The sequence below is a fragment of the Sminthopsis crassicaudata genome, chromosome X, assembly GCF_048593235.1.
Source record: "Sminthopsis crassicaudata isolate SCR6 chromosome X, ASM4859323v1, whole genome shotgun sequence".
Taxonomy (NCBI): Eukaryota; Metazoa; Chordata; class Mammalia; order Dasyuromorphia; family Dasyuridae; genus Sminthopsis; species Sminthopsis crassicaudata.
Window position 1 is genome coordinate 5346768 of NC_133623.1, and position 14748 is coordinate 5361515.

Here is a 14748-nt window from a genome sequence, read left to right on the forward strand (position 1 = left end):
CTAGTTCACTTGCACGTCCTGGCATCAAGGTTCTCTTCCCAAAGGAAGGATAGAGGAGAGGGAGCAATTACTTTCACATCCCAGCTGCCTCAAAGCCCAGTGTTTCTGGAGGTGAGCTGAGAGATGTCCCAGAGGAGGTTCAGGTTGAACTAGATGTCCTCTGGGTTTCTCCCTTAATGGCCTGTTCTCTTTGCACAAGTGACCTCTCCCTCTCCAGCCCCCCTTCTCCCCCCACTACCCAGGGCTCCCTCTGCTCTGTGCTGTTTTTAGCTGTCTGTCCACTGAGGCTCCCCACCCCCATCATGTGAGTCCTCTCCAAATCTCCCAAGTTTAGCAAAGGCCCGCCTACCCCCTCCCTGCCATTGTCTTCTGTCCTCCACCAGTGAGAGGGTCCTCTGAAGGAGCTCTAGCACCAGTGAAGGGAGGAGGCCGGGAGCGGGCTCAGCCAACAGTAAGTAACTGGGGCCGGTTGGAGGGGGTAGGATGTGACCATTAAAGTAATGGGTGATAAGCCCCAAAGGTACTCTAAGACTCAGAGCGTGGAGAACCTTGAAAGCCCAACTTGGAATCTGGGAGTTTTTATGGTAAGCTTTCGGAGAAGAGGAATGAGGTGATCGGAGGGAGTTTTGGGAAGATGAAGCAATCTGGGGCTTGGACCCTTGGCTCTGCAATCTCAGAGTCTTAAAGCAGTTGCTCCAGCTTTGTGTGTGCAGCAGATTACAATGGGAACACCGGCCTTGGAGAAGGGAGAAGGGGTGGGATGGTAGGCGAACAGCTAGAAACTGTGAGCTTGTCCGACTCAGTGGCCTCCCGTCTAATAAAATGGAGATAAAATCCATCCTATCTAGTCCACCGCTGCAGAAATGGGGGCTCTTGCTGTTGCTGGGGCCTTCCTTATTATGATGATGATTCCTCTATCCTGCTATAGCAGTAACCCTAGTACACCAAGGTCATTTTTCCTTCCTACACATTATCTTGTTTTTAACATAAAAGAAAGTTGTCTTTTAGGAGGCTTTTCCCGAATCCATTCCAGTTGTGGTTGTTGTTTTGTTAATAACGTTTTTGATCCTGCTAGCTCTTTTCCTGATAACAGACCACCCTTGTGTTCCCAGCATAAATTCGACTTGGTTGTAATGAAAAATAAGTTGCACTTGTTACAAGAATCTTTTACCAGCATTTTATTGAAGAATTTGGCAAGGACGCCATAGGTGATATTCCTTCTGTACGGCTCTTTCCATGCTTCATCATTCTTTCTTTGAGAATCAGGGCTATGTTGGTCTCCAAAAAGAAAAAAAAGAAAAAGAAAAACACTTTAGGAGACAGCCTTCCCCCTCCTGGTTTGAAAATCCTTAAGCAGCATAATGCAGACTTGTTCTTTACATGCTTGCTACAGTTCACTTGCAAATCTGCGCACAAAATGTTCACTTCTCCCACTCTAGACTCCTCATTTGCCACTTGTTCTTTTTCTGAGATCAGGTTGAAAGCAGAAAGGACCTGACCCGGGCTTCCTGACCCCAGTGGCCAGAATCACCGTCTGGGTGCTTTGGTACAAGCCTGAGGAATACCTGTTTCCAGGTTAAAATGAGCTAAAAGAGGGAAAGCTTTTTGCCAATGTTAAAGTACTCTTTCAATGAGAGCTACTATTCTTTTTAATATATCTATATTATTTTAGATATCTATGTTATATTGCTCATGCCTCTATTTTCCACTTGTTGAGAATTCCCCTTTGCAATTTTGCTTTTGCTATCTTTTTTTGTTTGTTTGTTTGTTTGTTTGCTATCTTTTTAAAAAGATCAAACTAGCATCTAGCTAACCAATGTTTACAGTTTCAAAAACACTTCTGTTTTTATTAATTAAATGTTCCCAAACATCTTCTATGCTTTCATTTTCAAAATCATATTTTTTTTGTATTAATTTGGACCTTTTTTACCCTTTGATTAGTATGGGTGTTTCAGGAATAGAAATTTTCCTCTCACAACAAGGGTGCCATTTAGCTACACCCTGTACAATTTGTGCATGTTGTCTTATTGGTAGAATTCTCTTTGCTAGACTTGTTCGAATCATTTCTGATGATTTGGGTTTGGCTCATTTTTGATTTGGATTGATACTTTCTTCCTTGCCTTATTCCCTCCTCAGGAAGTTTCCCCTTACAACCATGATTTAAAAGATGAATTCAGCAAAACCAAATCAAAGCTGGTACATGTCTGACAGCATGTAGTCTGCAGCTATGGGCTCCCACCGCTACAATGAAAGAGGGAAAGTCTCTTTTGGGGGAAGCTCAGCTCCACATGCCTTTCGTGTCTCCCTGAATTTCTTATTGTCCTTGCTTATTTCATCATTGTATCCCTCCCAAATGATGAGCACCTACTTTGTTGCAGAAAAAGCAACATACTTGCCTATATTGGGGGCGTGGGGGGGGAGAAAGGAAAAGTGAGAGACTAATTTCCTCCAATAGGTGGTTCGGACCTTCAGTCAGTGATAGAGACAAGATTCAAACCTTTATTTCTTGATCCCCTACCCCCCTCAAATTTAGGGCAATTCTTGGGTAACTCAGAGAAGACAGAGATGGCTATGGACTGGATCATTCAGGGAAAGCTTCTTAAGGTTGTGGCAGTTTGGACTATAATTGGGATCAGATAAGGCTTCTGCTTGGGGGCCAAGAAGTGGAGGCGTTCCAGCTCAGGACAACTGTTTGACTTTTTTGGGGGGGTGTTAGAAGAGACCTTAGTGAAATCATTGTATATGAACAGGAGTCTCCCTTTAAACATCCCAACAAGTGGGCAGCCCTGATTTGGAGATCTCCAGTGAGTGAAAACATTCCCTTTTAACTTGAAATAGAATGACATTTTAGATATTTGTCCTTATCATGGACCGAAATCTGCCTCCTTACAGCTTCTCACCCTTTGGGGTCTTAATTTTGTCCTCTGGGGCCAAGTAGAAAAAGGATAATCCCTCTTCCAAAGGATAACATTTCAAATAGTTAAAAGAGTGGGGGGCCTCCACGCCACCTCTTCCCTGTTCTTCTCCCCAGATAAACACTGATGCTACAGCATGGTCTCCATCCAGTCTCCTCAGCACCTAGTAGCCCATCTTGTTGATGATATGCTCCAACTTTTCAATATCCTTCCTTCAGTGTAGTTCCCAGAATTAAGGCACAGAATTGTAGACGAGATGTGGCCAGGGCAGAAGTCTGTGGAACCTTCAAATCTTATGAAGCTGAATTTTAGTAACTCCCTTTGTAAAGCTCTCCCTATGGATCGAAGTCTCCTTGTTCTTAGGTCAGTGATGCTTGTTACTGGGGCTTCCCCTTCAGGATTGCCCGAGCCCGAGTCTAGGGTTCAAATGCTACTGGCTTTGTCTTGCAAGTCCAGTACTCTGAGAGTTTGTGGGTATGGCAAATCCTGTGTGCCTTTTGCCTTGGAGAAGGCTCTTGGCTGCCTATGTAGCCCTGGGGTATGAGGTACTATTATTGGGGGGAGTAGAACATACAATCGTGGTTTGGGCATGTTGATGGGTCCTCTCTTACACCAGACACTTTTATGAAATTGGAGAGTCATAGATTGAATATATACCATTTGTAAGTGCCTCCTTGTTCAGTTGAACTCAAATGATTTGAAACTGGAATTAAATAGAATTTTACTGCTGTTCCCCTAGAACTGAATTTTCTCCTTTCCACAATAGTCTGCTCTTTGTACTCTTCGGTACTAGAAACTAAAGCCAGCTAGTTAGGAGAAGGCTAAGAGATGCTCATGTGCTTCTTAAGATACAGGCGCGTAAGTACTCCCCGATAAAATCTATGTCTGACCTATCAGCTCCGGTCATTTTGCAAGCACACAGACATTGCTTAGCAGGGTCCCCTGGCTCCTAAACTTCCTTTGAACTCCTCGCTGAGTTTTTTTTTTTTTTAAATAGGTAAAAAAAAATATTCCCCCCCAAATCATAATTTGTCAAAACAGCTATCTCATGGGCTTCCTATCTTATCTCTATGCCACCTTCCGGCCACCCAAAAGGATAATATATTGTAGATTATGCTATATTTCCTGGATGGAACGGAAAAGAAAAGATAGCATGAATATTCCCAGTTGGCTAAGGTCCAGCCATTCCTAGAGTGAGCTAAAGTCCTAAATCCCTGTTAAGATCTGCATTCTCAACTTCACTTTTGGCAAAGGAACAGTCATCCGATAGCTTTTTGTAGAGAAGAGCAATTCCAGATCACAGTCACAAAGTGAAAGCAAAGAGAACCTTGCCATCCCATGGCAGGTGGCATTCAGGAGCCTGGCTCCTATTAGAATGGCATCTGCTTCCCGGCTGATTGCCAGCTGTAGCTTGAGGCCAGTGAGTAATAAGGAGACGGTCCTTGGAGGTTTGGGCAAGAGCCGTCTCCCTCATCTTCCTTCAGGGGCTAGTGCTGTCCAGAATCTCAGCCGGAGGGCTGGCTGGCTTTGGTTTCTCCTAGCTCTCGCATCTTTTAGTCTGTTTTCTATAAATCCAGTGACTGTTTTGAAGTCTCCTGCTATGGCACCATATGAAACAATTGCAAGCAATAACAGACAAGGAGTCCCAGGCCTTTGGACTCCCTGCTCCTCGAGTTTTCCCTTCTCCCTGCTGCCTAGAAATAGCCAGAAAACAAAGGGAAAATACTGAGCATTTGGCTTACAGAGGGCTGCTGCAACCAGGGGTGACAGGGAATTCACTTGAAATTCAAGATAATAGTAGCAGATAGTCAATGGGACCTGCAATCTCCTTGATTTGGAAGCTCTTCCCAATGATATGGGACATAAGGGTCACCTTTCCACCCACTGATGAGGAGATTTATCCAAGATATTATGACACCCCCCCCCTACAGATAGTTTGCGACCTTTCCTTGGTCACACAGGTTATAGGAAGTGTTGGAGGTAGAATTGAAAGGCAAGTATCCTGAATCTCCTGCAGCTAGTGCCAAACCTGGAGTCAGGAAGACCCGAATTTAAATCCGGCCTCAGACACTTCCTAGCTGGGGGATCCTGGTCAAGTCACTTCACCTTGTTTGCCTCAGTTCTGGAGAAGAAAATGGCAAACTAGTCCAGGATCTTTGCCCAGAAAACTCCAATGGGGTCACAAAGAGCCAGACACAATTGAAATGACTGACCTGCAAGAACAATGATTTCTTGACTCCCTCTTGTTCACTGAACTCAACTGAATTCCACTGAACTCAGTTAAATTGAAGGTTAAACTAATCAATGTAACAAATTTATTAAGTATCTACTACGTACCTGGCGCTGGGGACACAAAATATAAATGCAGGACAGTTCTTGACAGGGAATGACACTGTTCTGGTACACTTTCACGGATGAGTGAATACAAGATGGAGAGCAAATGAATCTAAGGTGATTTGGAGGGGGTGGGGGACGAGTTAGAAATTCACAAAAGGGCAAATCAAAGAAAAGGTCCTTTCAGGATGTGGGCTATGGGCTGATCTCTGAGGGGAGCTAGGGCTTCCCAGAGGTAGAACTTGTCAGGCATGGGGGGTGGGCAGCTTGAGAGGAAAGCTCAAATGTCTCATGCTCTAAAAAGCAAAGAGATCAGTCTGGTTTTCACATAGATCACATGAGAGGGAACCCCTGGACCCGGATCCGGAAGGTATCAGGGGGAGAAGTGTGCATTTGGGGTTCCCTGAACAGGGAGCTCTGCTTTGGGAATAGGCGTCTGGCAGTTGTATTGATAGACTTGAATTAGCAGAAATGACTGCAAAGGATTGTTGGGATGGAATCCTTCTCTCCTCCACCCCCATTTCATCAAAGAGAAATGAGGGTGAGTGATCAGGTCTCTTCAGAGCCAGCCCTTTAGGGAGCATAGCTAAGAGACGGGAGTGGACTGAGCTGCACGACTCTCTGAACTGACTGTATAGCGGGGGACTGATATGGACTGAGGGAAGTGACCCGGGCCGAATGGACCCAACCGATAGAAATATATCGGACTCCGGGGGATTTGGAGTAAACCGAAGTGAACAATAAGGATGGAATAGGCTCCCCCGCCCCACGGGTTTTCAGTGGAGGAGCCCTGTGATGACCTCTTGTGTCACAGGTGCTGGGACGGCCCACTCGGGCCGTCAAGGGCATTGGGAGGGCCCTGAGGAGGGCCAGCCTATACAAGGACAGCTAGTCCCGGTTGGCACCTGGAGGGGAGTTGACCCTACCATAATTTTTAGTGCTGACGTAGGCTGCCCCTATTGGGCACTGCCAGACTTATAATGGCCCTCATATGTGTGTGCCCTCAGTTGTGAGACAGCTTCGGAAGGGAAGAGATGGCAGCCAAGCAGCCCCGAAGAGGGTCCGCCCGAGGCGGCGGCCCTCAGAGCCGAGGAGAGGAGATGGAGGCCATGATGGATGCCTGGCACCGGCTGGGCACCCTCACCGATCTGCAGGGCGAGTCCAGTGGCCGGCAGCAGCGAGGCCGCTCTCGCACCCGCTGGCCTCGCTGGGCCCCGGAGGGAGCCCCCCCGCAGTTCGGCAGCTCCAGCTCCAGCCCCAACCCCACCCCCGGCCCGGGGGCCGGGTCTGCTCCGGAGGAGGGCTCCTTCCAGGAGGAGGGCGCCTGTGCCGGGGCTGTCGGGGAGACTGAGGCTGCTGAGGCAGCGGCTGCCGCCTCGAGGTAAGTGCTGTGCGGGGGCCCGTCGCGCTGAGTGGGAGTGCTGAGTGCGTGGAGCGGGGCGAGTCCCTGACTGGGGAGGGCGTGCGGGAGGGGAGGCGACCCAGTGGGCGCGAGCTCCCCCGCTTCGCGTGGCTGGGGGGCCGCCGGCACGTGAGTCGAGTGGGACCGCGCAGGCGCCCCCCTCCCCTCCCGAGGTCGGGGGCTTCCGGTGGGCACAGTGGCGCACGCGCCGTGTCTCCCTTCTCCTCTGCAGTCCGTGCCCAGACGCGTGGGGAGGTCAGCAGCCCAGGGAGAGCGAGGAGAGCGAGGGCAGCGAGGCGAGCGAGGGCAGCCAGAGGCGCAGGGAGCGCAAAGCGGCCGCCGCCCCCGCCCAGCCTCTCTTCCCCGAGACGGCCCGAACCATGAGCGGCAATCCAAACTTGGCGCTCGGGGCCCGCCCCCGGCAGCCCATGGGCGGGCGCGGCCGGGGCCGCCCGCGCGGGCGGGGCCAGAGCCGAGGGGGAGCTGCGAGAGGCTGCCGAGGAGGCGGGGGCGAGCGGCGGCCCCTCCGGGCGCTGGCGGGCCTCTAGCCCCTCCCCGCCTCCCGCGGCCGGCCCGCCTCGCTACTCGCTGCGCTCGAGGGCCCGCGGAGCCGAGGCCGCTGGCGGCCTGGACGAGGGCCCTTCCACCTCGGCCTTCGGGGTGGCCGGAGCCAGGTGAGCAAAGACGGGCAGGGAGGCCGAGGATGGGGGGGGGAGGACTCGCCAGCTACTGAGGGGGCGGGGGGCGGCCGATGGGGACGGGGGGGGGGGGGCTGAGTGGGGGCTTTCACCGGCTACTGAGGGAGTGGGGCTCGGCCGATGTTGGGGGAGGAGGCGTAGGCGAAGCGTGGGAAGTGTTCTTTGGCCCGTGGGAGCTCCTGGAATGGAGGAAGGTGCCGGCTACGGTGTGTGTGGGGGGGGTGCGGCTAGGATTCAGATCGAGGAAGCTCCTGGAAGGTGGGGGGGGGGGGAGAGAGAACTTGGGCTAGAGCGGGGCTTGCTGTGGGGGCGAAGATCGATTGCTACCCGGAGGAGGATTCGGTCCATGGAAGCCGGGAAAATTCCGGGGGGGGGGGGGAGGGGGGAAGAAAGGGGGCGCTGGGCGAGGACTTGGGTTGGAGCGGGTGGGAATGGGCAATGGAGCGAGGCTCCGTCCTCCATCTTCTTGGCTGGGGGCGGGGCTTGGGCGAGGCAGGTTCCGTAGCCGACGGCCCTGTAGAGGGAGCCAGGCCCTTAGAAGCAGGTAGTGTTAAGGTCTGGTGGCTTTTGAAAGAGGAACCAATGATGAGAGAGCGGGTGGGGGGGGGGGCCGCCAGGCCCAAGGGAGTCTGATTGTTATGGGGAGCTTCAAGAGGAGGGGGATGCTGGGGGAGGGAGGCAGGGCAGCCGGGATCTGGTGGGGGGCTCATTCCCCGAAGTGGGGAGGGTTTGGGCACAGGCTTAGTGAGCCACCTAGTGGCCCAGTGGTGGCTAGTGAGGCGGCCTTTCAAAGGGGGGTGTGTCTGTGAGGGATCCTAACTAGTCCATGGGGGTTTGGGGGCGCTAGTGCTTTTCAGGATCAAGATGCGGCTGTGGGGAAAAAGTCGCCCAGAAAGAAGAGAGGAGCTCGCAGAAGGACAGTGCAGGTTCCTCTCGAGGTCAGTCTGCTGGCACCCCAAGTCCCTGCCCAGCTCTCTTCCCCTGCTTTTCTTCCACCCCCAGAGCCTCTTCCAGCAGAGGATGCCCTCTTTGTACCAGAAAAGCAGCCTTAGCCCCAGACCCTGGATGTTCTCCCCACTAGGCCTCCAGGGAGTACATGTGCAGCGATTTTTGACTCTGCTTTCCTTTCACCTACCCGGCCAGCTGGGAAATGAGACTCACCAGCTCTTGATGCCCCTTAGGCAGGAAGAGCTTCCCGGATTTTGGGCCCTCGCCTCCTAGGGGAAGCCCATCTCCTTTCTTTCTTCCTGCCACTGCAGGTGGAGAGGTCTAACAGCGACGAAGAAAGGGATGAGGTCCGCAGGCCTAGCCGCAGGGAGGAGGAAGAGGAGGAAGAGGAAGAGGTGGCTGGCGCAGGTTTGGGAAGCCTGCCCCACAGATCTCATTCCAGGCTGGAAAAGAAGGTATGACTCTTGTTTTACTTTATTTTTCTTGAGGTTTTTTTTTTTTTGGGGGGGGGGGGGGAGGTAGATGTTTTCTGTCACAACATGACTTTTATGAAAATGTTTTGTATAATTTCACATGAGCTTTTTTAATAGGGGTGGGGGTAGGGTTAAGGGAGAGAATCTGGAACTCAAAATTTTAAAAACAAATGTAAATATTGTTTTAAATGTAACTGGGGAAAAACCAGGAAATACTAAAGAAATCCCTTTTCTTAAAAAAAAAAAAAAAGAAGAAGAAAAAGAAGAAGGTAAGAGCTCGGTTTTCCTCTACCTCACCTAATTTTTTGTTTGTTTTTTTTTTGTGCTTTGTCAGCTCGGTTCTCTTTGTCTTCCCTTCACCATACTCCAACAGTCTCAGCCTCCTGTCTCTCTCGAGCTCTAACCCTACATTCTCTTCCTAGGCTTGTGAGGTGGTCCATTACCTGCTAGTGAAGGATCAGACAAAAGTGCCCATTCACCGAACTGGTAAGTGGCTGCCCCAGGGAACCTGCCTTCCCCAGCTGTGCCCTGAGTCAGCTTCCTTCCTGCCCCCATCAGACTTGAGCCCAGGAGTTTTAGACTTTCTCTGTCACCTCATCTTACTTAGTCTCAGAGTTGCAGGGCAGAGCTCCACACTCTTTTGAGTGTGGAGAGCCTCTTTTGAACATACAGTAAAGAAAAAAGTTTGAGAAGGGCCTGACAGGTTGTACAGGAAGTAGGAAAGATACCCCAAACAGCAGCAAGGGATCATTCCGTGTCCAGTACTGGACAGAGGCTAAGAACGAGGAGTCCATGGGAAGGGCCTTGGGGCCCATCCCAGTTGGGGGTGAAGGAAGTTGGAGCTGTGACTATTGCTTGTCCTCCATAGATATTGTGAATACTGTTATTAAAGAATACAAGGACATGACCACAGAGATCATCAATCGAGCTGGTCAGATGTTGGAGCAGGTCAGTGGGTGCTGCTGAATCATCACATGATAGCCGGGAAAGACCAGTGCCATGTGCCCTCATTTTACGTGTGCAGGGGCTAGAACCTCGGACTCTTGTCCTCACGGGCTGCCCAGCCTCCCCCTCGTTAGCATTTCCAGCCGGTGCCACACTCTTTCTTTGCCCGTTTGCCCACGTTCCTCATAAAGCCTGGAGATGTGTAGTTCGGGTCTGTGTCCTCTCCTGCTGCCGTCCTGCCCCTGAACTCCACTCACCTGCATTTTGCACTTTCTATTTCCCGTCTCTGTCCCAGCCTCCCAGGCTCCTCTAGTCATGTGAGTCAATTTCCACACACCCCAACTTGTCTCATTCTCTGCCTGGGGTTTGCTGAATGCTGTTGAGCACCCTCTTGCTGAGCTTCTCCCTCTCTCCCTCGCCAGGTGTTTGGGTTAGAGCTGAAGGAGATCGATGATAAGGCTCCTGCTTATGTGCTCCTGAACAAGCTGGAGCCCTTGGAAGATGATGCTCCGAGACCGTAAGAAGGGAGAGAATCTGATGTCGTTTCCCTCCTTCCTGCTCCCAGAGTCCTGGGATCTCCCCTTCCTCTAGCTCATGACACCACACTGGCTGGCAACTGGCCCGATCAGGGACCAAATAAGAAACCCGGGTTTGGTGTGAGGAACCCGGGCCTGGCCTTTGTAACTGAGAAGTCCCTCGGGAGTACTCTAGGGCTCACTGTTCCCGCTTTATGCCATCCCAGGAAGGGAATGTACTCCAGTCCATTGGCAATGGGAAGCAGAATCTAATCTGTTTTAGAGCTGAAAGGGACACCAGGGGATTGAGTCTAGCTCGGTCCCCACGCTTTACAGTGGAGGCCCACAAGCGAATTAGCACAGCTGGTGCTTAGGAGATTTGAGGACTGGGTTTGGGCCCAGAGGTCTTGGAGAGAAGATGATTGGGAGTAGGGAGGCATCTGTTTGGTCTCCCAATTTCCCTTTGAAATCAGCTTTGCATGATGAAGGTGAATTCTTCTTTTGTTCTCCAGAAAACATGATACAGCAAAGATGGGACTTCTGATGGTGATCCTGAGCCTGATTTTCATGAAGGGGAACTCTGCCAAGGAGGGTAAGTAGCCCCAATCTTCCCTTGTGGGAGAGAGACTGAATGGGGTGTAAAGGAAGCGATCTGCCACTCACTGACTCCCTTTCTCCTTTCTCTCTCTCTTTACCAGGTATGGTTTGGGACATGCTCAGGAAGATGCGACTTAACCCAGAGTACGATGTAGTGATTGAATGCTTTTCTCTACCATCCTTCCCCCTCCTCCAAAGATGGGCTTGCTCAGTCTCCCAGACCCCACCTTCCCCACTAGGCTGGCAGGCAGGCTGACATGTCTCCGGTAATGCTAGGAATTGTGGCGAAAACGCCCGACACTGGCCGTTCTTCCCTTAGCTCAGATCCCTTTAGCTGTGCTGAGAAGGCTGGACCACGCAGCAGGAAGAATGAAATGCAGCCCTGGTGTCTTCCTAGAATCCTGGGACCACAAGGCCCATTGCATCTGCGTTTATTCTCCCCTAGTCTTGTGAAGTGGGAGATGCAAGTTTTTTATTTTCCCATTTTATAGATGAAGAAACTAAAGACTCTGAGAAGGCTTCACATTTAAAAAATGTTTCTATTTGTTTTCTTAGAGAATAATATTTCATTCCATTCCTACACTCTAGTTTCTTCGGTCTTTTCCTGCCACCAAGAGTATGGTTGTAAGTGCTTTGGCATACACAGAGTTTTTCCCTTGAGTCTGGCCTTGGATCATGGCCTGGGGTCTAAAGTTGGAAGGGCCATCAAAGAGGAGTTTGTGCCAAGTGGGGTGGGCTGGTGGAATAAAAGGGATTCTTTAGGATTGGCTTCAGACTAGGTGAGCTCAGCAGAGTCTTGATTCATTTTGAGATCCGGGAGCAATGGGAAGAAGTCAGAGAGACAGTTTGAAGCGAATGGTTAGTGCAGACCCTGAGACCTGTCCCAGCGTCCAGTAGGCTCCCTCTTGCCAAAGGGGTGATGACATGGCTGATTGAAAGGGAAGACATTCACATATAGCTCCAAATCCCCATTCGTGATGATCTCATAGGAGTACATCTTAACCATGGCACAGGCTCTCCCAGGGTGAAGAGTACGTTCTGAAGCCATCTCTGTCGCTGCCCCTGAGTTAGGCCATTCTACTGTGAGTCATCTGCTAGTCTCTGAAGGTTAGTTGCCCCCTTGGGATTGTCACTTGCTTCTCCTGGTTCTGCTCTGGGGATCCCAGCAGAACAAACCTCCGTTTTTCCTCTGTAGCAACCCTTCAGGGTGGCTAGAGCACTGGCTTAGGAGTCAGGAAGCCCTGAGTTCAAAGCCAGCCTGAGACACTAGCTGTGTGACCCCTTGGGTAAGTCACTGAAGCCTGCTTGTCTCAGTTTCCTCATCTGTCAAATGAGCTAGAGAAGGAAATGGCAACCCATTCTGGTATCTCTGCCAAGAAAACCCCCAATGGGGTACTAGAGAGTAGGACACAACTGAAGTGGCTAGCCAGCAGCAGCAGCTACTGCTGCTGTCCTTCGGATGCTTTGGGACATTGACCAGAGCTTCCCTGACCCTCTCAAGGGTCTCTTTCTTTGAGAAATGTTTCCCAGATTCCTTTGCATCAGCTAAAATGCTTTTTCCTTGTTTCTTCAGCAAGAAGCATCCGCTCTTTGGGGATGTGAAGAAGCTGGTCACTGACGAGTTTGTCCGCCAGAGGTGAGTTGATGCTTCCCGAGCAAGCCCTCCCAGAGCCCCGTGGTGCCGAGCTTCAGGTCGGAGGAGCTTGCTTTGGGCTCGGCCCCTTTTGCCCTCCTGGCCCTGAGAGCTCTGTCCCCCCAGACAGCGCTCCCTCCGTGTCTGGGCTGTTGGACGTCAGTAGTAACCCTTGTTGTGTCTTCCTCACATAGTAGCTGTAAGTGAAGTGCTTTGTAAATGTCGGAGCATGAGCCATTATCGGCCCTTTGGTTTCCGTGGCCATCCCTGTTACGAGCAATCTTCCGCTTGCGCAGAAATCCCCCCGGCCCCTGGGCTGGCAGGAGTGGTGTGATCAGAGCAGTCGGCAGAGAGCGTGGCCAGGCTGTTTACCACACACCACACAGCAAACTCGAGGTCCTTCAATCACAGGGAGGCAGAAGCCTTTGCCTCACTGTCTCTCAGTTGACCGCACACATTTAGCCTCGTGGCTCCCGAGAGCTCGAGGTTGCAGGCGGCATCGGGGTCAGGCTTGGGAAAAGGCCTGACCCCGGATGGAGTCGGGGAGGGCAGGGTAGTGATTTGTGGGGGTCTGGGGGAGGGGGAAGGCCAAACTTGGAGATGAGGACTCTTTTCCCTCATCCCCAAGGTATTTGGAGTACAACCGGATTCCCTACACTGACCCTGAGGAGTATGAGTTCCTCTGGGGACCCCGAGCTTTCCTGGAGACCAGCAAGATGCAGGTCCTTCGCTTTGTGGCTAAGGTAGTAGCAAGGGTGAGGTGAGGTGTGGGGAGGGCTGCTCGCCCCCTGGGCCTGAAAGACGGGGGACCCTCTTACTGCTGAGCTCCCTGGCTTCTAACAGATGACTGACTCTTCTTTCTCCTAGATCCAAAAGAGGGACCCTCGTAGCTGGGCGGTCCAGTACAACGAAGCCCTTCGGGAGGAGGCCGCGGCTGCCGCCTCAACCTCCGCTTCGGCTTCGGCCTCCACTTCGGCTTCGGCTTCCGCTTCTGCTTCCGCTTCGGCTTCGGCTTCGGCTGATGCCGAGGCTGATGCTGACGGTGAGGCCGAAGCCTGTGCCTCTGCATCTGCTTCTGCTTCTGGAAGTTTCCTGGACTAGGAGAGTGCACACTCCGAGTGCCCCACGAAAGTGGCGATTCCAAAGCACAAGAAGCAGTATTTTACATGTTTTGTGCACAGTAGTTGTGATTTAGGACCCGTCCCCTCTGTAGTCTAAGTTCAATAAAAGTTGCAAGTTCACCCATGTGGTATCTTTATGCACCTCCAGGCCTTCCCCGTGGGCTCCTTGCCGACCGGGCTGCTGACTTTGGAGCCACAGCGGCACGCTGCTCCCGGTGTGAATGTTTGTCCTGGACTGGCCTTGGAGTTTGGGGTGGGGGGGTAGAGTCACAAGAAAGTATTTGGAAAGCACTTAGTCCAGTGCCTGTCCTCCTCCCCATCCTCTTCCCACCAAAGTAAGTAACTGAGGTTCTTGTGCCCCCTGGAGATTTTCCTTAATGGCTTCCAGACTCTGGGTGTGTTCTACTTGGGGTGTGTCATGACTTTGCCATCTCTGGGGTGGTTGGTTATGTCCTTGTCCAAGGAAACTGAAAGAAACCTGAAGGGACTTGCCTGGGGGTCACATGGGCTAGTCAGTGTCTGAGGCTGGATTTGAACTTGGGAAGACTTGTCTTCCCCAATCCAGGCTTGGCACTCTGTGTCAGTTAATTAGCCTTCCTCAAAGAGCAATGGTAAGCTGCCTCTTCTGGCCCTGGGTCTAGGGGGTCAGCTTGAGCAACGGCAGTAGGGCTGGGGTGCTGGTGGACAGCTCCTACCCTGGCAAGCACAGGAAGACATGGGGCTGGACCTGGGCTCAGCAAGGGCTGCCCACCATGCTGCCGCTTGGGATCACTGGCCTATTACATCAGTGGAAGGTGCCAGAGCCAGTAGGGGTCAGATGTGGGACTGGGCCCCAGCTCTGCTGGCTTGGAAGCTCTGTTGCTTCTTCATGGAGATTTAACCAGCATGCATTGCAAGGCTGGGATGGGGCGTAGGCCATGTGGCCTTGGTTCTGGGGTGGGAGAGTTCACCGGGGCTTCCTTCAGGGCTGGATGCCACTGAGGCCTCAACTGGTTCTGAAAAGGAAGAGAACTGGGGACAGTCTGGTAAGGAGTTGGGAGACCTGGTGGTCAGAGAGTGTGTGTGTGTGGGGGGGAAGACTCCAAGATACGCTGGTGTGTAACCCCTACCCCGGGAGGCCTGGATTCTCTGGTCATTGGCCTGGAAGTATGTCACTCACAGAACTCC

At 51.9% G+C, this 14748-nt stretch overlaps 1 protein-coding gene and 1 non-coding gene across 2 annotated transcripts; both read left to right on the plus strand.

The window, feature by feature from the left end:
- The first annotated feature begins 6283 nt into the window (after positions 1-6283).
- LOC141548649 (uncharacterized) lies at positions 6284-13701 on the plus strand. The gene is made up of 13 exons (XM_074277661.1): positions 6284-6630; positions 6884-6978; positions 7037-7325; positions 8197-8287; positions 8609-8752; positions 9193-9256; positions 9639-9718; positions 10138-10232; positions 10743-10822; positions 10929-10971; positions 12401-12463; positions 13089-13203; positions 13328-13701. Exons 1-13 carry the CDS (start codon positions 6284-6286, stop codon positions 13559-13561), a joined length of 1740 nt encoding a protein of 579 aa, XP_074133762.1. The 3' UTR covers positions 13562-13701.
- On the plus strand, positions 12786-12918 carry LOC141549281 (small nucleolar RNA SNORA11). The gene has a single exon (XR_012484314.1). It is a non-coding gene; the product is annotated as a small nucleolar RNA SNORA11 (small nucleolar RNA).
- Positions 13702-14748: the final 1047 nt, after the last annotated feature.